The sequence below is a fragment of the Aegilops tauschii genome, chromosome 4 (genome assembly GCF_002575655.3).
Source record: "Aegilops tauschii subsp. strangulata cultivar AL8/78 chromosome 4, Aet v6.0, whole genome shotgun sequence".
Classification (NCBI taxonomy): domain Eukaryota; kingdom Viridiplantae; phylum Streptophyta; class Magnoliopsida; order Poales; family Poaceae; genus Aegilops; species Aegilops tauschii.
In genome coordinates this window covers 361,538,545-361,559,531 of record NC_053038.3, presented here as the reverse complement: position 1 = coordinate 361,559,531, position 20,987 = coordinate 361,538,545, and the positions used below count along the sequence as shown (strand labels likewise).

The window sequence follows — 20,987 nt, the reverse complement described above, 5'->3', positions numbered from 1 at the left end:
GAGGGAGGGGGGCTGCTAGCTACTTCGCACTTTGCTAGGTGAACCTCGGTTGGGGGGCATGCATTCATAGCTTAGGAATCCCTTCGTGCCGACACGAGGGAGGGGGGCTGCTAGCTCTACTTCACACTTTGCTAGGTGAACCTCGGTTGGGGGGCATGCATTCATAGCTTAGGATTCCCTTCGTGTCGACACGAGGGAGGGGGCTGCTAGCTACTTTGCACTTTGCTACGGTGAACCTCGGTTGGGGGGGCATGCATTCATATATAGCTTAGGATTCCCTTCGTGCCGACACGAGGGAGGAGGGGGGCTGCTAGCTACTTCGCACTTTGCTAGGTGAACCTCGGTTGAGGGGGAGGGGGCATGCATTCATAGCTTAGGATTCCCTTTGTGCCGACACGAGAGGGTGGGAGCAAGCAATACCGTGCGCTTTGCGAGAGAGGTGCCACATCAAAGTTGCATTTGGTATTTGAAAATCAAACCACCCTTTTGATACATAAATTTGGTCCACATGCAAGTGTGTTCGTATTCTGACCCTCTCCCGCATCATTTTTCGCCAAATTGATGAACATTAGACAAGTCGGATGACGCAACAGGCACGGTTGCTACCTCTTGAGCATGCGTTGGTTTTCCCTTGAAGAGGAAAGGGTGATGCAGCAAAGTAGCGTAAATATTTCCCTTAGTTTTTGAGAACCAAGGTATCAATCCAGTAGGAGGCCACACGCAAGTCCCTCGTACCTACAAAAACAAATAAGAACCTTACAACCAATGTGATAAAGGGTTGTCAATCCCTTCACGGCCACTTGCAAAAGTGAGATCTGATAGAGATGATAATATTTTTGGTATTTTTATGATAACGATTGAAAGTAAAGATTGCAAAGTAAAAATAGATTGGAAACTTATATGATGGAAAATAGACCCGGGGGCCACAGGTTTACTAGTGGCTTCACGTCCGCGACAAGTAGACCGACTCCTGCCTGCATCTACTACTATTACTCCACACATCGACCGCTATCCAGCATGCATCTAGAGTATTAAGTTCATAAGAACAGAGTAACGCATTAGGCAAGATGACATGATGTAGAGGGATAAACTCAAGCAATATGATATAAACCCCATCTTTTTATCCTCGGTGGCAACAATACAATACGTGTCGCTTCCCCTTCTGTCACTGGGATCGAGCAACGCAAGATTGAACCCAAAGCTAAGCACTTCTCCCATTGCAAGAAAGATCAATCTAGTAGGCCAAACCAAACTGATAATTCGAAGAGACTTGCAAAGATAACGAATCATACATAAAAGAATTCAGAGAAGATTCAAATATTGTTCATAGATAATCTTGATCATAAACCCACAATTCATCGGATCTCGACAAACACACCGCAAAAAGAGTTACATCGAATAGATCTCCAAGAAGATCGAGGAGAACTTTGTATTGAGATCCAAAGAGAGAGAAGAAGCCATCTAGCTAATAATTATGGACCCGAAGGTCTGTGGTAAACTACTCACACATCATCGGAGAGGCTATGGTGTTGATGTAGAAGCCCTCCGTGATCGATTCCCCCTCCGGCGGAGCACCGGAAAAGGCCCCAAGATGGGATCTCACGGGTACAGAAGGTTGCGGCGGTGGAAATAGGGTTTCGTGGTGCTCCTGGTTGGTTTCGGGGTACATGGGTATATATAGGAGGAAGAAGTAGGTTGGTGGAGCTGCGAGGGGCCCACGAGGGTGGGGGCGCGCCCAGGGGGGCAGGCGCGCCTCCCTGCCTGTGGCCTCCTTGGTTGTTTCTTGACGTCCACTCCAAGTCCTCTAGATCACGTTTGTTCCAAAAATCACACTCCCGAAGGTTTCATTCCGTTTGGACTCCGTTTGATATTCCTTTTCTGTGAAACACTGAAATAGGCAAAAAAACAGCAATTTGCACTGGGCCTTGGGTTAATAGGTTAGTCCCAAAAATAATATAAAAGTGTATAGTAAAGCCCATTAAACATCCAAAACGGATAATATAATAGCATGGAACAATAAAAAATTATAGATACATTGGAGACGTATCAAGCATCCCCAAGCTTAATTCCTGCTCGTCCTCGAGTAGGTAAATGATAAAAACAGAATTTTTGATGTGGAATGCTACCTAGCATATTTCTCGATGTAATTTTCTTTATTGTGGCATGAATGTTCAGATCAGAAAGATTCAAGATAAAAGTTTTATATTGACATAAAAATAATAATACTTCAAGCATACTAACCAAGCAATTATGTCTTCTCAAAATAACATAGCCAAAGAAAGCTCATCCCTACAAAATCATATAGTTTGGCCATGCTTCATTTTCGTCACACAAGATGCTCTCATCTTGCACAACCCCGATGACAAGCCAAGCAATTGTTTCATACTTTAGTAATCTCAAACTTTTTTTGAACTTTCACGCAATACATGAGCGTGAGCCATGGATATAGCACTATGGGTGGAATAGAATATGATGATGGGGGTTGTGTGGAGAAGACAAAAAAGGAGAAAGTCTCACATTGACGCGGCTAATCAACGGGCTAGGGAGATGCCCATCAATTGATGTCAATGCAAGGAGTAGGGATTGCCATGCAACGGATGCACTAGAGCTATAAATGTATGAAAGCTCAACAAAAGAAACTAAGTGGGTGTGCATCCAACTTGCTTGCTCACGAAGACCTAGGGCATTTGAGGAAGCCCATTGTTGGAATATACGAGCCAAGTTCTATAATGAAAAATTCCCACTAGTATATGGAAGTGACAAAACAAGAGACTCTCTATCATAAAGATCATGGTGCTACTTTAAAGCACAAGTGTGGAAAAAGGATAGTAGCATTGTCCCTTTTTATTTCTCTTTTTTTCTTTTTTTGGCCTTCTCTTTTTTTTGGCCTTTCTCTTTTTTTTGGGACAATGCTCTATTAATGATGATCATCACACTTCTATTTATTTACAACTCGATGATTACAACTCGATACTAGAACAAAATATGACTCTATATGAATGCCTTCGGCAGTGTACCGGGATGGGCAATGAATCAAGAGTGACATGTATGAAATAATATGCATGGTGGCTTTGCCACAAATACGATGTCAACTACATGATCATGCAAGGCAATATGACAATGATGAAGCGTGTCATAATAAAGGGAACGGTGGAAAGTTGCATGGCAATATATCTCGGAATGGCTATGGAAATGCCATAATAGGTAGGTATGGTGGCTGTTTTGAGGAAGATATAAGGAGGTTTATGTGTGATAGAGCGTATCGTATCACGGGGTTTGGATGCACCTGCGAAGTTTGCACCAACTCTCAAGGTGAGAAAGGGCAATGCACGGTACCGAAGAGGCTAGCAATGATGGAAGGTTGAGAGTGCGTATAATCCATGGACTCAACATTAGTCATAAAGAACTCACATACTTATTGCAAAAATCTACAAGTCATCAAAAACCAAGCACTACGCGCATGCTCCTAGGGGGATAGATTGGTAGGAAAAGACCATCGCTCGTCCCCGACCGCCACTCATAAGGATGACAATCAAAGAACACCTCATGTTTCAAATTTGTTACACAACGTTTACCATACGTGCATGCTACGGGACTTGTAAACTTCAACACAAGTATTTCTAAAATTCAAAACTACTCAACTAGCACAACTTTAATATCTCTATATCCATATCTCAAAACAATCATCAAGTATCAAACTTCTCCTAGTATTCAATGCACTTATATGAAAGTTTTTATTATATCCATCTTGGATGCCTATCATATTAGGACTAATTTTATAGCCAAAGCAAATTACCATGTTGTTCTAAAGGACTCTCAAAATAATATAAGTGAAGCATGAGAGATCAATAATTTCTATAAAATAAAACCACCACCGTGCTCTAAAAGATATAAGTGAAGCACTAGAGCAAAATTGTTTAGCTCAAAAGATATAAGTGAAGCACAAAGAGTATTCTAATAAATTCTGATTAATGTGTGTCTCTCCCAAAAGGTGTGTACAGCAAGGATGATTGTGGTGAACTAAAAAGCAAAGACTCAAATCAAACAAGACGCTCCAAGCAAAACACATATCATGTGGTGAATAAAAATATAGCTCCAAGTAAAGTTACCGATGGACGAAGACAAAAGAGGGGATGCCTTCCGGGGCATCCCCAAGCTTAGGATTTTTGTTTGTCATTGGATTTTACCTTGGGGTGCCTTGGGCATCCCCAAGCTTAGGCTCTTGCCACTCCTTGTTCCATAATCCATCAAATCGTTACCCAAAACTTGAAAACTTCACAACACAAAACTTAACAGAAAATCTCGTGACCTACGTTAGCGAAAGAAAACAAAACACCACTTCAAGGTACTGTAATGAACTCATTCTTTATTTATATTGGTGTTAAACCTACTGTATTCCAACTTCTCTATGGTTCATAACCTCCGATACTAGCCATAGATTCATCAAAATAAGCAAACAACACACGAAAAACAGAATCTGTCAAAAACAGAACAGTCTGTAGTAATCTGTATCAAACGCATACTTCTGGAACTCCAAAAATTCGAAAATATATTGCTGTACGTGAGGAATTTATATATTAATCATCTGCAAGAAGAATCAACTAAATAGCACTCTCCAGTAAAAAAGTTGTAGCTAATCTCGTGAGCACTAAAGTTTATGTTTTTTACAGCAAGATCAAAAAGACTTCACCCAAGTCTTCCCAAAGGTTCTACTTGGCACAAATACTAATTAAAACATAAAAACACATCTGACCAGAGGCTAGATCAAATATTTATTACTAAACAGAACCAAAAAGCAAGAAACAATAATAAAATTGGGTTGCCTCCCAACAAGCGCTATCGTTTAACGCCCCTAGCTAGGCATAAAGGCAAGGATAGATCTAGGTATTGCCATCTTTGGCATGCAATCCATAAGTAGCTCTCATAATAGATTCATAAGGTAATTTAATTTTCTTTCTAGGAGAGTGTTCCATGCCTTTCCTTAACGAAAATTGGAATCTAATATTCCCTTCTTTCATAGCAATAATTGCACCGATCGTTCTAAGGAAAGGTCTACCAAGAATAATAGGACATGAAGGATTGCAATCTATATCAAGGACAATGAAATCTACGGGCACATAATTCCTATTTGCAATAATAAGAACATCATTAATTCTTCCCATAGGTTTCTTAATGGTGGAATCCGCAAGGTGCAAGTTTAAAGAACAATCATCAAATTCACGGAAACCTAACATATCACACAAAGTTTTTGGAATCGTGGAAACACTAGCACCCAAATCACACAAAGCATAGCATTCATGATCTTTAATTTTAATTTTAATAGTAGGTTCCCACTCATCATAAAGTTTTCTAGGGATAGAAACTTCCAATTCAAGCTTTTTTTCATAAGATTGCATTAAAGCATCAACGATATGTTTGGTAAAAGCCTTATTTTGACTATAAGCATGTGGAGAATTTAGCACGGATTGCAACAAGGAAATACAATCTATTAAAGAACAATTATCATAATTAAATTCCTTGAAATCCAAAATAGTGGTTTCATTACTATGTAAAGTTTTGACCTCTTCAATCCCACTTTTACCAATTTTTGCATCAAGATCTAAAAACTCCGAATCATTGGGACGCCTTTTAACTAAAGTTGGCTCATCTCCAGTCCCATCATTATCAAGATTCATATTGCAAAACAAAGATTTAATAGGAGCCACATCAATCACTTTTAGATCTTCATCCTTATTATCCTCTAGATCTTCCGGTTTAGCGGCCATCTTATTGACTAAGGTGGCCTGCTTATCCAAAATTTGGGCTATTAATTTTTCAAGATGAGCAAACTGAGATCTCAAGCCATAAAATTCCTTAGACATATCATCAAGCTCTTTATTCATGTACTCCATAAAGCTTTTTTGTTCTTTAAGCTCGTTTCTAAAGAAATTATTATGCTCAAATTGCAAAGTCATAAAGCTTCTGACGTTGTTTTCAATTTCTTCCAACCTTTTAAGGTAAGGATCAACGTTTTCAGGCAGGGCCATAAGGGCAAACAGGCAACAAGAAGCAAGCGAAAAAAGAGGCGAACGGAAAGAGAGGGCGAATAAAATGGCAAGGGTGAAGTGGGGGAGAGGAAAACGAGAGGCAAATGGCAAATAATGTAATGCGAGGGATAAGAGTTTGTGATGGGTACTTGGTATGTCTTGACTTGTGCATAGACTCCCCGGCAACGGCACCAGAAATCCTTCTTGCTACCTCTTGAGCATGCGTTGGTTTTCCCTTGAAGAGGAAAGGGTGATGCAGCAAAGTAGCGTAAGTATTCCCCTCAGTTTTTGAGAACCAAGGTATCAATCTAGTAGGAGGCCACATGCAAGTCCCTCGTACCTACACAAACAAATAAGAACCTTGCAACCAACGCGATAAAGGGGTTGTCAATCCCTTCATGGCCACTTGCAAAAGTGAGATCTGATAGAGACGATAATAGTTTTGGTATTTTTATGATAAAGATTGAAAGTAAAGATTGCAAAGTAAAAATAGATTTGAGACTTATGATGGAAAATAGACCCGGGGGCCACAGGTTTCGCTAGTGGCTTCTCTCGAGATAGCATAAGTATTACGGTGGGTGAACAAATTACTGTCGAGCAATTGATAGAAAAGTGCATAATTATGAGAATATCTAGGCATGATCATGTATATAGGCATCACGTCCGCGACAAGTAGACCGACTCCTGCCTACATCTACTACTATTACTCCACACATCGACCGCTATCCAACATGCATCTAGAGTATTAAGTTCATAAGAACAGAGTAACGCATTAGGCAAGATGGCATGATGTAGAGGGATAAACTCAAGCAATATGATATAAACCCCATATTTTTATCCTTGATGGCAACAATACAATACGTGTCGTTTCCCCTTCTGTCACTGGGATCGAGCAACGCAAGATTGAACCCAAAGCTAAGCACTTCTCCCATTGCAAGAAAGATCAATCTAGTAGGCCAAACCAAACTGATAATTCGAAGAGACTTGCAAAGATAACCAATCATACATAAAAGAATTCAGAGAAGATTCAAATATTGTTCATAGATAATCTTGATCATAAACCCACAATTCATCGGATCTCGACCAACACACCGCAAAAAGAGTTACATCGAATAGATCTCCAAGAAAATCGAGGAGAACTTTGTATTGAGATCCAAAGAGAGAGAAGAAGCCATCTAGCTAATAACTATGGACCCGAAGGTCTGTGGTAAACTACTCACACATCATCGGAGAGGCTATGGTGTTGATGTAGAAGCCCTCCGTGATCGATTCCCCCTCCGTGGAGCGCAGAAAAGGCCCCAAGATGGGATCTCACGGGTACAGAAGGTTACGGCGGTGGAATAGGGTTTCATGGTGCTGCTGGTTGGTTTCGGGGTACATGGGTATATATAGGAGGAAGAAGTAGGTCGGTGGAGCTGCAAGGGGCCCACGAGGGTGGGGGCGCGCCTAGGGGGGCAGGCGCGCCTCCCTGCCTCGTGGCCTCCTCGGTTATTTCTTGACGTCCACTCCAAGTCCTCTGGATCACGTTTGTTCCAAAAATCACGCTCCCAAAGGTTTCATTCCCTTTGGACTCCGTTTGATATTCTTTTTCTGCGAAACACTGAAATAGGGGAAAAAACAGCAATTTGCACTGGGCCTTGGGTTAATAGGTTAGTCCCAAAAATAGTATAAAAGTATATAGTAAAGCCCATTAAACATCCAAAACAGATAATATAATAGCATGGAACAATCAAAAATTATAGATATGTTGGAGACGTATCAATGGTTCACTCAAACTAACCGTGTGCCACGCCGGTGAACCTGTCACTCACACACACCAGCACAGTACATTGGACTCCACGAGGCTCCCCCTCTCAAAAATATCTACCCGCTTTGAGGGTTTTTCTGTTTCATAACACACGGTTGTTATCTTCGGACCGTGTGCGATGTTTCTTGTTCCTAATCCCGCCTGCATCAAAAATATCTGCCCGCCTCAAGGGTTTTTCTTTTTCATAACACACGGTTGTTATCTCCGTACCGTGTGCGATGCACTATCATCAAAAAAATTAATAGCCCGGCATTTCACTCCCCCGTTTGACTCCCGCGTAGTAAAATTTTCAGTACCCGCGTCATTTCCTCAAACACCCCCCCCCCACACACACACACACACAAAACCTCCTCGGGCGTGCGCGCGCGCACACACACACACACACACCCTCCCTCGCTCAAAACCCTAGCAAAGTCCCCGCCGCCGCCGCAAGGCCTCCATTGTCAACATCTGCCGGTTTGCCCGTGCAGCATACCCACCGATCTTCATACCCAGGCCGCCCTGACTTTCTAAGATGACGCCTGCCAAGCGCCCCCTTTCCCACAGATCCCCATCCCCATCCCCACCCCCACTCCACAGCATTGCAGCTAAGCCCGGCTACACTTCCCGTGGAGCTCGAGGAGCGACTGGCCCAAAAGAGGTGTATAGCGGTCTCTTCGCCTGACGTCGCCGAGGAAGCTGACGACCATTACTGGCGGCAGGCACTCAAGCAGTGGGCTAGAGTATGCGGGCATGTCTCATCCGCCGGCTACGACATCGAGGTCATCGACAGCAACGCCCTGAGGCGGGATGTGTCACAGGTTAAGTGGCCCACCCCCAACCCCTCGGGTTCAACTGCCGTCGATCTCATCCATGGCCCCGCCGCTGATCTCCTCTGGCTCGCTGTCAACAATTTGCCATTCTACATCGCCATCGAGCCCCTTTTGTCATTTCTGAAGGACACGTTCTGCGACGCTGGCTTGGGATCCACATCTTCCAAGTCAGACCTCATCAACGGCGACCACGAGGAGGGCACCCTCTCCGGCTCTTCCAAGGGGAAAGAGCCCATCTGCTCTTCCAAGGGGAAAGCGCCCGTCTGCGACATCAGGGAGGGTACCCTACAGCCATGCTCTTCCAAGGGGAAGGAGCCCATCTACGACAACATGGAGCGCATCCAGGGTCCATGCTCTTCCCACGGGAACGAGCCCATCTATGACAAGCGAGGAAACCCATGATTTGTTTATTTCAGTTGTTCACAATGTGATGCTCTATATGTGCAATTATTTATTATGCAGTACATTTCATCAATCCAGTTTTAAACATACCGATAGGAATGCATATATTTGCTTGCTGTTAAGCCTATTATAGCTAGCATATGCCTCTTTTAAAGTTTTTTGATTGTTCGGTTGTTTGTAGTTAGCATATGTTCAGTTTCAAATACTATCTTTGGTTGTTTGTAGTATACCTTGTTTATTCCAGTTATTCACAACGTGATGTTCTATATGTGCAAGTATGAACTGTGCAGTTCAATTTCATCAGTACCAGTTTCAACAATACCACTATGAATGACTACATTTGGTTGCTGCATCTTGTAGTTAACACGCCTTTCCATTATTATTTAACCATAACCAGTGTACTTAGACTGGCACAATACCAGTTTGAATGACCATGTTTGCTTGTTGTTAAATGTTAGGCCTGTTGCAGTTAGCACACCTTTCCACTTGTTTTGCTTTACTAGTACATATGCCCGTGCGTTGCAACGGGGGAGATAATTGACATATCCATTGAAGTATCCGCCAGCACAGCCAAACAACATCCCTCAGTATTATAACACACGCCTATATGTGGTTCCCAACATTTTCCTAGTTCCTTTCTCGTTCGCATGGCTCTGCTGAGTTCTTAGCAGCTTATTGTCTTTGCTCCATTCAATTCCATCTTTTTTTTATTTCGGTAGCAAGAAAAGTTTAGTGTACCATTGATAATCGTCTATTCATAAGAAAATGTACAAATCAAAATTCAGTCGCTCTTTATATTTATCTAGTCGATAGAGAAAATTATGATGTGTGCAAAAGATCGATATAGATTACAATCTTTCCTAAAAAACGGCGAGGTGCGAAGTGAGTAGAAGAATTGTCTTCTAATAAATTGTATAGTATGTGTGTGCAGTGTACATCTTTATACAGAAGAAGGCTTATAGTTACAAGCATGTACATTCAATTCTGCCTTTTTTGTATGTAGAAAACTGGAAACATTTCAGCTCCAAACTGGTTACAGAAAATGGCCTGCTCGGTACGCTTCCAAGAACAATTTTGTAAAGCACAATGGGAACATGTCGAATATATTATTCCATGGAGGGCCGCAGATATTTTGATTTCTCTGAGTATGGTCCATCCTTAGTCCAGCATTACAACACCTAGTTGACTCTATCTGTTCCTACAACTGCCATGACTAATAATCATAATTTGTTTCATCTCGAAACATATTTTCATACTCTACAAACCTTTCTCAGTACAGGTACAATACAACTCTATGTTTAGTGAAGGTTTCTGTTCCTTTCCTTTGAACTTTTATTTCCGAGATCACAGTCACATGAATATCAGCATATGGCTTACTAAGTTGAAACTGTTGTCATCAAAGCAATCAAAATCCATCCATGGCGTATTCCTTCTCCACCTCGCAACAAACATACGCGTATCGTCTGCTCAAGCACGCCAACACGCCCTAGACATGGCGCCCTGTCCAGGGGATGGCTACCAACTCTGACCCTGCAAGTGCAGCACACATGAGGAATACAAACTACAGTCTTTTACTTGATGATGCAATGCGGGACAAACTTCAGATTCTGAATTAAAAAACCTCCAGTTTTTTATATGAATTTATGAACCCATTTTTCAGATTCAAATATGCATGCTTTCAGTTTAACATATGAAGCTATGAACCCATTTTTCAGAACAACACTTCTCCATCAGATGCATGTTTTCTGTAGTTTAGGTTCGACATCCTACTAAATCACTCCCGGACATCTACATTGATGCTGACACTCAGCTTTTACAGTCTTTTAAGTGCACTAGATGACCAGTTGCGCCAAATGGCGCAAAGACCCGTTTAAAACCATGTTCGTGTTGAAAATATTTGCATTTTTTCAATAACCATATATTTGAGTACATTGGTAGGTCAAGATAGTTGAGTCTACAATTAGGAACTCCAAGTAGCTGTAAACTTGCATTAAAAAAAGAGTAAACACAAGTGACACAATAAAATGTACTTAATATATTAACTCGTGAACATTGTGTACAGGAGAAGTTAATAGAAATAGTGGTCAATTGCATCATATAACTTGTTTCTATACTCTTGTGTATATATCCTGAATGCTACCCCTTGTGATCAACTCTTTGTCCTTCGAATCAAATGGCACGGCTACTACCCCTTGTGGAAAAAGAAAGGACTCTGTAATACTCATAAATGTAAAAGGAAAACATCATGTGATGCATCTCAACATGCGCAAAACAATGTAGAAACCATACATGCTATCTATATACTCTCATTGTCTAGCAACATAAGTAGCTGAGGGACCCTGTACAAAAGAATTGACAATTCGCAAGAAAGAAGCATGCCATCAGCTGTCTAGACAATCATAAAACAAAAAGTGGCAAAAGCCCCATCAGATTAGCATTTGCCATCCAGTCTATGAGCTAAAGTTGGGCATTCACCGGTCGATAAAACATATTAAGCATCAGCTATAAAACAAAATGTATTTTCCTAATAAGACAACATAGATATGAAATGGGCAAACTCTATTTTGCCATCCAGTTTATGAGCTAAAGTGGAAAGCTACGGTCACAAATGCATAAATAAGCAATATAGAAAATTAGTTAAACAAATTCTGTTTTTCCCTTGAAATACCTAAAGGAGCCCGCTAATTCCACGTGTGCTTTGAAAAAAGTACAATGTATTACTTGTTTTAGTCATGGGCAAACACATTCTGCCTTATAACCTTTGATAATAAATATACATAGTTTCGAAAAGGATGTGCATTTTTAGAAGCATGTGTATATTGAAGTAATTTTCTGTGTGAGCAAGGATGCATGGTAAACATTTATGGCCTTGCATATAAAAAAAGAAACAGAGAAGAAAAAGCAATCAAAAAAGAAAGAAAAATACAATGGAGCCGAATAGAACCCTTGGAAGCATCTCAGGGGGAAGTAATAGGCCTGGGAAAGTAGTAGAAGATCAGCGTGCAGGGTAGCCTGCTCATAGGCGTGCATAAAAACACATTGCACCGCATTCCATGAGAAAGCCCTCAGTGGCACCCCCTCTGGGGCGGTGTGAAGACACAGAGCCCGCTATCTTGCTCCCTCCATATGCTCTAGATGGCCAGAGAGATAAAAGCGTTCATAGTTTTCTTTTGCTCACCCTGCATTCTTGACCAAGCATCCTGCCACCAGGCCCGGAGAGCAAGATTAGTAGGAGTGACCTCGTTTCAGAATCATTATAAAAATAAAAAAAATCTGGGTGAACATAAGATCATTCATACACTCAATCCGCTAATAACTAAGCAACACATAGTAGTTATTTTCCTGCTAGTAAAGAGAGCCAACCAAACAACCAATATGCCTAGGCTTCAGAGAAAAAAATTGCCTGAAGTAACCTTGGCAGATAATTTATAAATACACCTCGGAAATCATCACCAAGTTTAACAGGTATGTGTTACTTTAAATCAAGAGAACACAAAAGGATCATGTAACATGGTTCTTACCTTCTACCATTTTGGAAATTATTGTACGCTGAAATCTACAGCTTCTACTGGACAATGAACATATGTTAAGAAGAAAAGTATAGTTTAGGAAGGTGTGCATAACAAAATATGGAGCACGCGCCCCCTCCTCCCATCCTCTTCTACCCTGCAACGACAGAGAGTAAAATTCCTCAGTTCCTCGGCTATCTATGAATCAAGCTTTTGGTCCTAGGATGCACAACCAATAAAAAGCATTACAATTTTATAAGGAACGAACAAATGTACCTTGAAGCACGATCAACATGCAGGACCTAGCTCGTAATTCTATTTAGGAATCATCATCTTCATAAAGTAACAAGTAAAGTTGGTCATCCATGCACCGACTGTAGCTTGCTTGCTAATTTTCACCTATGTCACAAATAAGACAATCATGTTCAAACTGAAGGTGAAAGCAGTAAACATTCAGTTTCTTATTTAATTTAGTATTACTGATAAAATCTCTATGAAGAAGCAGACTAACTGCTGGAAATAAACTGGTATGGAACGATATCAGTGCCACAGAACCATATAGACATGCATTCTCATCAAGCTTTCCGGACTTGTTCTCCATCGCGATGGAGCCTAGGATATCTGTTGAGACGACCCTTATTGACTTAGGGCGCCTCACGTTCCGGAGGTCCTTTGGGCCTCCGGACCTCACCGCTTGGCATGAACTTCTTGACTGCATCGCCCTCCATGACCCGGACGTGGAGCAGGCCGGGGACCACATCTCCTGGCGCCTTGACCCGTCGAGCAGCTTCTCCACCAAATCCCTATACCGGGCCATCGCTCCCACACCTTCCCTGGAGCCGCTTGTGCTCATCTGGTGGATCCAGCTGCCGCTAAAGATTCGGATCTTCATGTGGCAGTGGATCCGCGGACGGGTTCCATCTGGTGTGGAGGTTCTCAAACAGAATGTCCCAGGTGACAGAATTTGCCCCCTCTGCGGGACGGAGGAGGGCTCCAACATCATCTTCTCCTGCGTGTCCGCTCAGTTCCTCTGGAGTTGCCTTCGCGGGGTGGTGGGTGGGAATTGGTGTCACAACAACTTCCCAACCCTCTTCGCCGAGCTCCAGGCATCGGCACTCTCGGTCCGCCACATTAGATGGCTGACGGTTGGAGTCCTTGCCTGGACGCTCTGAACGGTCCAAAACAAGCAAAAATAAACTGTAGATGCAATAATCAAACTAAGTACTCCCTCCATGCTAGGAAAGAAGACGTACAAGTTTGTTGGATTAACGTGGTCAAACTTTACATTGTTTGACTTTGACCAAAACTGGCATGCCTTCTTTTAAAGAAGGGAGGGAGTATTAAATTTAAATATGAAATGGTGTTGTGGTAATTAACAAAGTGAGCTGCAGGTACCCAGGACAAAAAACCTTCCAGCTCATTGGTGAGCAACCTCACTGAAGCTCCTACGAATAGGAAAATGCTGATTTTCGGAGGGGAAATGACACCAATAGCTATCAGGCATAACTCATAAAGTGGTACCATTTGTACATTTAATTGTATTCCTCTGCTTGACAAATAGCTTCTTATTCAACCGAAACACCAAACATCTAGCACAACAAAATATATATATCTCAAGAAACAATATATATATATATATATATATATATATATATATATATATATATATATATATTTGACTATTCGTCACCCTGGGTGAGAAATAGTTATTCTTCACCCCCCTCTATTTTACCACCAATGCACTGTAATTTTACGTTCCGTAAGTTTTGTTTTATTTCTGACGTAAAAAGAGACCGTAAGAAAATATATCATCACCGTAAAAAATATTTTATGTTATGTAAAATTACAAACGTAAAAACATAGTGTAAAATATACATAAACTCCAAATTTTCTTGTCTTATGACCTATACTTTTATTTTCTTATATCAAATTTTATGTAGTGAATCAATAGAAATGTAACTATTTGAATTCCAAATGTAATTTAATTATGAAGTGATCGTAAGATTACCTCGGTTGAATAAGTTATTCTTCACCCAAGGTAATCTTACGATCACTTCATAATTAAATTACATTTGGAATTCAAATAGTTACATTCCTATTGATTCACTACGTAAAATTTGGTATAAGAAAATAAAAATATAGGTCATAAGACAAGAAAATTTGGAGTTTATGTATATTTTACACTATGTTTTTACGTTTGTAATTTTACATAACATAAAATATTTTTTACGGCGATTATATATTTTCTTATGGTCTCTTTTTACGTCAGAAATAAGACAAAACCTACGGAACGTGAAATTACAGTGCATTGGTGGTAAAATAGAGGGTGTGAAGAATAACTATTCCTCACCCAGGGTGACGAATAATATATATATATATATATATATATATATATATATATATGCAGAATGGTGAAAGGACCCAATAAAAATGTAAAGAGTGGGCACAGGATACTTTCCCTAAACACATGTTAAACGTTGACACCAACCCTTGATCTGAAATAGCAACCTCCAGTCTTACATTAAGGTACTTCTCATCTCTAACAATTAATGGCTGTCCATCTGAAACTGAAAGGAGGTTGAACTCTAGGAAATACCTAATCAACCAGGAAGCCTGTTTGCTAGTACAGTAAGCACATCAAGCAACTGATACGCGAATACCTGCCTATCTGCTAGTACCATGATGAACTGAAAGGAGGCGTCAAAAGGCATCAGACACACACACACACACACACACAACCAAGATATAAAGTCATCAAGCTCTTTATGATATTGTCTACTTCAGCTTGCAAGTGGCATTAAATGAGTGCGCAAAAGAGATATATCAAAATAAAAAGGCTCAAGGTACTTCTGACATAACTCACCTTTAAATTTCTCAGCATTATTTTGGTATACAACTTCAGCCCTGGATCAACTAATCTAGCATATATCTGTAATGAAAGCACATATCTGTAAGAACTGCTAGCTAATCACAAGTCCAACTAATTTAGCAAACCAAGCCATGGGTGGGCGCAAACATCACCTTTGCAGAGAGAATGGCAAAAGGAGCTCTTCATCTTGTGCCATCTCAAACCCCGAATGCCGCCGTCAGCCCCGCAGCTGTCCCAACCAATGAATACAAAAAGAGCACACCACATGGTTTATGTGGTGTGGGAATTGCATTTGTATAATGGGCATCGTTTCATGGGGAATAGTTCAAATTATGAAACAAACTAATGGTAAAGAACTGCCATTGATGGATTTAGCAAGCAGTAAATTTAATTATGTTTGGCATAGGTGACCGCAGGTAATTACCAAACTTGACGCGTGTTGATCTTCTTAAATAATGCCTCTCATACATTACATCAAATATAATTATAGTAGGAAGACCAGAATAGGAAAGCCTATAGGTGCCGTACTGCATAGATGGTCTACTGTAATCAGACTGGTATAAATTGGGCAACAACGATCTGACACATGAAACTAAGCCATTGAAATTGTAGAAACAGAATAGATAGTTCGTGGGGGTTGAGGGGAGGAGAAATATTGTTGCTGGCGTACAGCCCTAGGACTCCACAGTAGGAGCTTGACGTCACCGCCCTGGTCCCCCATCCTGTTGGCTATCCATGACACCTTGAACCGGAAACACGCCCCTGGCTGCATGAACCAAAGTCGAATCAAACTAAAATCGTGTCTTCTTCCTCCAAGATCACATCAGACAGGTAAGCGGACGAACCTCATAGCGCCGAAGGAGACGACATGGTGGAAGGCCTGCTGGGCAAAGTTGGCGACATCTACGGGGCCCTCGTCGCCGAGGCAGCGTCCAGCCGGCTGGGCGAAGTCGGCGTCCAGAAAGACGACGTCTACGGACCCCTCACTGGACGGGAGGGCGGTGGTGTCAGGAAAGGGAGAGAGAGAGGACTTGAGCGAGGAGAGACGAGGAATCGAGCGAGGAGAGGTGAGGAATCGAGCGAGAGAGGGGTGGGCGTAGGCTCCATCGTGGGCAGCGGTGGCGGCGGCGGCAAGAGGAACGAGGGTCGTGGGGGAGACGCGGGCTAGGTCTCTCTCGCTGCCCGCTCCCTTCGGCCCTTCTTATCTCGCTGCTTGCTATTTTTTTTCATGCGACACTATTCATAGAGGACGTGGAGCCAGCAGTTGCGCCTAGCACCCCAGCATCCTTTATAAGGTAAATATCCATTCACTGCCAGTTTTCATTCAGTCGCATTGCACAATCCCCCAACATTATAATTTAACAGTAAATTACCATGTAGCTCAGTCACAATCTCAGGAGTAGTTCATATGTGTTCTCTGCATGCAGATATGGTCTGAGTCATCGTCCTGAAGAAATCCCGTACCTGCTGATGGTCCTGAAGAAATCCCATGTAGCTGCAGAAGTGGCCGCTTGAACCACCCAACCCCGTCGCCACCCCCCGGAGCCGCTCGCCGCCATGGACGGTCGCTATGTATGTCTGCGTTGACTGCAGGCGAGTGGCGCGCGTCCGACACATCTGGCCCCGCCGTCGGTGACAACCGCCTCCTTCGCCCGTCCGTTGCTATGGGAGATACGCTATGGAAGCCTTGTCATGACAGGGAAAATAGGCAAGGAAGAATCCATTGTACACAACACAGAGTAACATACAACTCACCATCAGTTCTAGAAGATATATATAGGTATGATCAGTAACAAACATACGCATGGACACACCAAGTAAAAATACACCATACTAATCCCAATTGATATTTCATCCACCCTTGTCCAAGTAAATTCATTTTTCCTTTAGTAAAAAATATATGAGAACTACAGAACTCATTCCATGTAGACTTTCGTGAGCTAGACAACTTACTAACTATTTACACATCTTGATACAATAGAATGCAAGCACCTGATTCGTAAAATAGGGATTGAACTGTAGAACCTCTAGAAGGGAGAGCAGGGTACTCCAGTTGGCTGAATGTGGGAGGAATAGAACATTTTGAAATGCACCTGAGCTCTTGGGGCATCATTCATTTGATTCATACTCACTTGAGAGTTTCACCGTATATATAGACATATGTATGGACACACCAGTGAAGTATCGTGTTCTCACTTGAATTTTGGTTGCTCCAAACACTTCTAAAGAATCAACTACCCTGCACCATATATGAAATCAATAAGTACATCTGGCACAAAACAGCTAAGATAATAGTTTTTTAGTTACAGAACTGTGAAATTCAGCCTGCATCTTAAATACAAAAATGATATCTGAATTATCATTCTAAGTGTCACTCTTAGCTATCAATATGAACAGACTGAATCACCCATCTATTACTGCATTCAAAATGCATATCATAGAGTGACTCAAGATTTTAAACAAAACACAAAGATGTCCATTCAGGACAAAATAACCTCGGATGCATTTACAGAGAAGTGATATGAATAGAAAAAGGCCATACTATCTAGTGCTTGGTTGGTGTGAAGTTACTAATCTATTTCTTCATTTCTTTTGCGGTGGTGGCGCTAGCTCTAGGTGTGACCTGTACAACTGATCTGTTAATATGGCAACAAAAAAGATCTTGAGACTCATGCACAGTTTAAATTCAAACATTGCTTCTATCTAACCCAGATATCAATGACCACACCTTTTTTTGTAGGAAGGCTACTTCTTTAGCATGTGATAGGCCTTTCGATAAAAGTTCCCTAATGACTGCTTCCCAAATACTCTGGCCTCTGAAGAAGAAAGGGGTGCCTTCCTGCATTGATCACAGAGGATCATCACTCAGGATATCAGATATCTACTAAGGAACTGAACTGTATGAAGTAGGAATTGACAAGCAAGTTAAAGAAGGTTCTGCCAACCTGAAATTCCTCTTTGACGTTTCAAAAAAATGACACCATCACAGCATCTTCACTTTAATTGTAAAAATCTGCAGGTTCAAATGACTTTCTCAGCAGATGTCAAAAGTGTAGTGCCTCTATGATATCACTACAGAGACTGAATCAGAAAGATCGCTCCCACATAAAAATGGATTCCTAAAATCCACCCAGAATAGCAAAATATTATTCTATATCAAACAAAATTGAACAATAGGTCTATAGCTCATTCTTACAACAAACCCGACTGTCATACAAAATAACAGGCTACAACTAATTTTGTGAGAGAAGCTAGAAAGTAGAAATCTTACATCTTTTCAAAGCTCTGGCAATTGTTAGCTTGGAGCTCCTGAACCTGCTTTTCGCATGCAGTGCAGGTCAAATCTCAGCCTCTTGTTATATTCACAGACGATCTCCTCTGAAATCCTCCTCACAGGCCACCATCTCCAAACATTCAGAAGAAGATAATAAAACATGCCAAACAGATTGACAAAAGTGTCATAATAAGTATTTAATTGCAGTAGAAAGATCGAGCCTAGGAATATCTATTTTTTGTTTCGTTGTGCGTTGCATTTACAGCTGCACACAAAAAAATGATCATTGCATTCTTCCAAATTTAGAATGTCCAGTCTTTGCCAATCTGGCTCATTACAATCATCATACAGGGAAGCTCAACATTGAGAAAATAAAGAAGCAACAAAGAAAAAAGAGGAATAGACAAAGAAGAAACTATTGCTATATTTTTGCTAGAAGATAACTCATGGCCTATATGACTACATTGATCTAGGCAAAGATCTTTACCTAAGAGCCTTCTCTCTAATTATCAAATATTCATGCTTGGAGTCAAAACCAAAGAAACTTGCATCTTGATCTGCCTACACTTTATACTTATAACACCGACCATACACTGCAATTTATCCACAGTGCAAACTGAAAGACATGCAGTTCTTGTTTCAGAACCGAAGAGATATGCACCCATATCATGGAGATATGTGATATATAGCAAAGCTCGCAACGTGGAAAAATCAGAACACAAAATTTGAATTGATCTAGTGAGCGAATGATGCTTACAAAATCTGAATCCGCTGTTGCCGATGCGGGCCGAGCTCACTGCGGTAGAGGGTCCAGACCCTGCTGAACTGGAACGGCAGCCCCTTCCACTCTGCACCCATTGCATAGATCACAATCATACCCTGCTCCACCAGCTTAAGCATCTGAATTTCTAGAACAAAAATGGCCCAGCCAGGTGAAGAAGTATTTAATTTGCGTACCAAGGTGCCAGGTGACGAGGACGACGGAGGGGTCGTGGCTGTAGATGTCGTCAACCCGTGCACCTGCACGGGCTAGTATTTTTACAAATAAAAAACCATGTTTGATGCGTTGGATATCCTTCACTAATTTTAGTATATGCACTTTTGAAGTACAGCCATATGCACGAAAGGCATAAAGAGATGGAATTGCCAGATACATGCAGTAGTGGCCCTAGCATCGAGCTGATCAGACATGAACCCAGCAAGAATTCCACCAATGATTTCTCCTACATCGAACAAAACTGATAGATAACCAGCATCCGTGACCGACATGTACTCGCCTCCAATAGCTGGAAATATAAAAGGGCGTAAGTAGAACCGTAAAAGGATTTAAAATTCAGAATCCACAAAGGCACATAAGAGTGGACGAATATAGGAGAGATCTACTAAAGTTGCAGCCCTTTATGGTATCAGCAATACAAGAAGGCAGTTAGAAGAAAAAGGTCAAAAAAATTAATATGCAGTACTTTTAGTAATGGATGGAAGAGAACAACCCAGGCCTCTACCAAACAGTGCACATAACCAAAGCTACTCTACCCTTGAGTAAATTGTATCTGGTCTGAAAAAGCAAAATACTACAGTTGGATCAGATAAACAGGACAGCAATGTGCCATCAAAGAACGAAGCAAGCTGCTGAAAACCCAAAAAAGGGAAATCAGGCGGAGGAGAGGGAGCTCTGCAACCTTGATGGAGGATGAGGTTGGCCTCTCTGCGTGGCCTTGCGCAGCTAGAGCAGGTGGTGGTCTCCTCGTCCTCGCTCAGCTCTAGCAGGGACATCGGAGGAGCTCGGTCCAGACCAGATCTAACGACAGAGTGAGGGTGCAGCCTTGGGAATCAGTTGGGAGTGGGGAAGGGGTGAGGAGGGCGCTGGTGGGGGGAGAGAGAGGAGCCATGGCGGGGAGCGGAATAGGTCGCCGCACATCGTGTCGTTGGCCATGGAGTGGGAGGGCGGGGGAGAAGGATCACCGAGCCGGCAGCCGCACGCCTCGGGAGAGCCAAGGCTCGATCCGGAGGAACCAGCCCGCACCGATCCCCGCCGCCACAACAGGAGCTCGTCTCCCTGCCCGCCCGCTGGAGCCGCCACCGCCGGCGACCGCCTCCCTCACCTTGTGCCCCTTCTCCTTCTCCTTTCTTCCTCTCTTTCCTCTCTCCCTCACGCCCTGTCTCTCTCTTTCTCTTGATCAGCAGGACGCCATCGCAAATGGAGCAAGACGCCGCATCCGCCGCCAGATCGGCGCGGCACCAGATCGAGCATCGCGGGGAGGGAGAGAGAGGAGAGCCCGTTCTCGTCT

The 20,987-nt window shown here is 42.1% G+C and overlaps 2 protein-coding genes across 20 annotated transcripts; one reads left to right on the top strand and one right to left on the bottom strand.

Annotated features, from left to right (window-relative positions):
* Positions 1 to 10,119: 10,119 nt before the first annotated feature.
* On the bottom strand, positions 10,120 to 20,987 carry LOC109739362 (uncharacterized). 19 transcript variants are annotated; one of them, XM_073496746.1, is made up of 16 exons: positions 20,379 to 20,987; positions 19,854 to 19,985; positions 19,657 to 19,728; positions 19,457 to 19,547; positions 18,697 to 18,803; positions 18,371 to 18,438; positions 18,154 to 18,264; positions 16,890 to 17,664; positions 16,271 to 16,411; positions 15,578 to 16,191; positions 15,420 to 15,485; positions 15,153 to 15,243; positions 12,833 to 12,955; positions 12,569 to 12,713; positions 11,974 to 12,247; positions 10,120 to 10,577 (listed from the first exon to the last, which is right to left on the bottom strand). In XM_073496746.1, the coding sequence occupies exons 1-5, from the start codon at positions 20,470 to 20,472 to the stop codon at positions 18,788 to 18,790; spliced, it is 405 nt and encodes a 134-aa protein (XP_073352847.1). In that variant the 5' UTR covers positions 20,473 to 20,987; the 3' UTR covers positions 10,120 to 10,577; positions 11,974 to 12,247; positions 12,569 to 12,713; positions 12,833 to 12,955; positions 15,153 to 15,243; positions 15,420 to 15,485; positions 15,578 to 16,191; positions 16,271 to 16,411; positions 16,890 to 17,664; positions 18,154 to 18,264; positions 18,371 to 18,438; positions 18,697 to 18,787. The 19 variants fall into 19 exon arrangements, with proteins under 19 accessions (XP_073352847.1, XP_073352838.1, XP_073352832.1 ...); XM_073496737.1 differs by lacking the exon at positions 15,153 to 15,243 and having other exon boundaries at positions 18,697 to 18,829; XM_073496731.1 differs by lacking the exon at positions 15,153 to 15,243 and adding an exon at positions 17,968 to 18,061 and having other exon boundaries at positions 10,120 to 12,247; positions 16,271 to 17,664; positions 18,697 to 18,829.
* LOC141021889 (uncharacterized) lies at positions 13,162 to 13,728 on the top strand. Its single transcript, XM_073497743.1, has one exon. It carries the CDS (start codon positions 13,162 to 13,164, stop codon positions 13,726 to 13,728), a length of 567 nt encoding a protein of 188 aa, XP_073353844.1.

What these genes read in the sequence shown, in the direction of transcription:
- LOC109739362 (XM_073496731.1), bottom strand. Translation starts at nt 20,472, where the DNA reads ATGTCCCTGCTAGAGCTGAGCGAGGACGAGGAGACCACCACCTGCTCT. An exon ending in CCTCGTCACCTGGCACCTTG is followed by an intron (nt 19,548 to 19,656) that starts GTACGCAAATTA and finishes CAATGGGTGCAG; the next exon opens with AGTGGAAGGGGCTGCCGTTC. An exon ending in CAACAGCGGATTCAGATTTT is followed by an intron (nt 18,830 to 19,456) that starts GTAAGCATCATT and finishes GAATGTTTGGAG; the next exon opens with ATGGTGGCCTGTGAGGAGGA.
- LOC141021889 (XM_073497743.1), top strand. Translation starts at nt 13,162, where the DNA reads ATGGAGCCTAGGATATCTGTTGAGACGACCCTTATTGACTTAGGGCGC.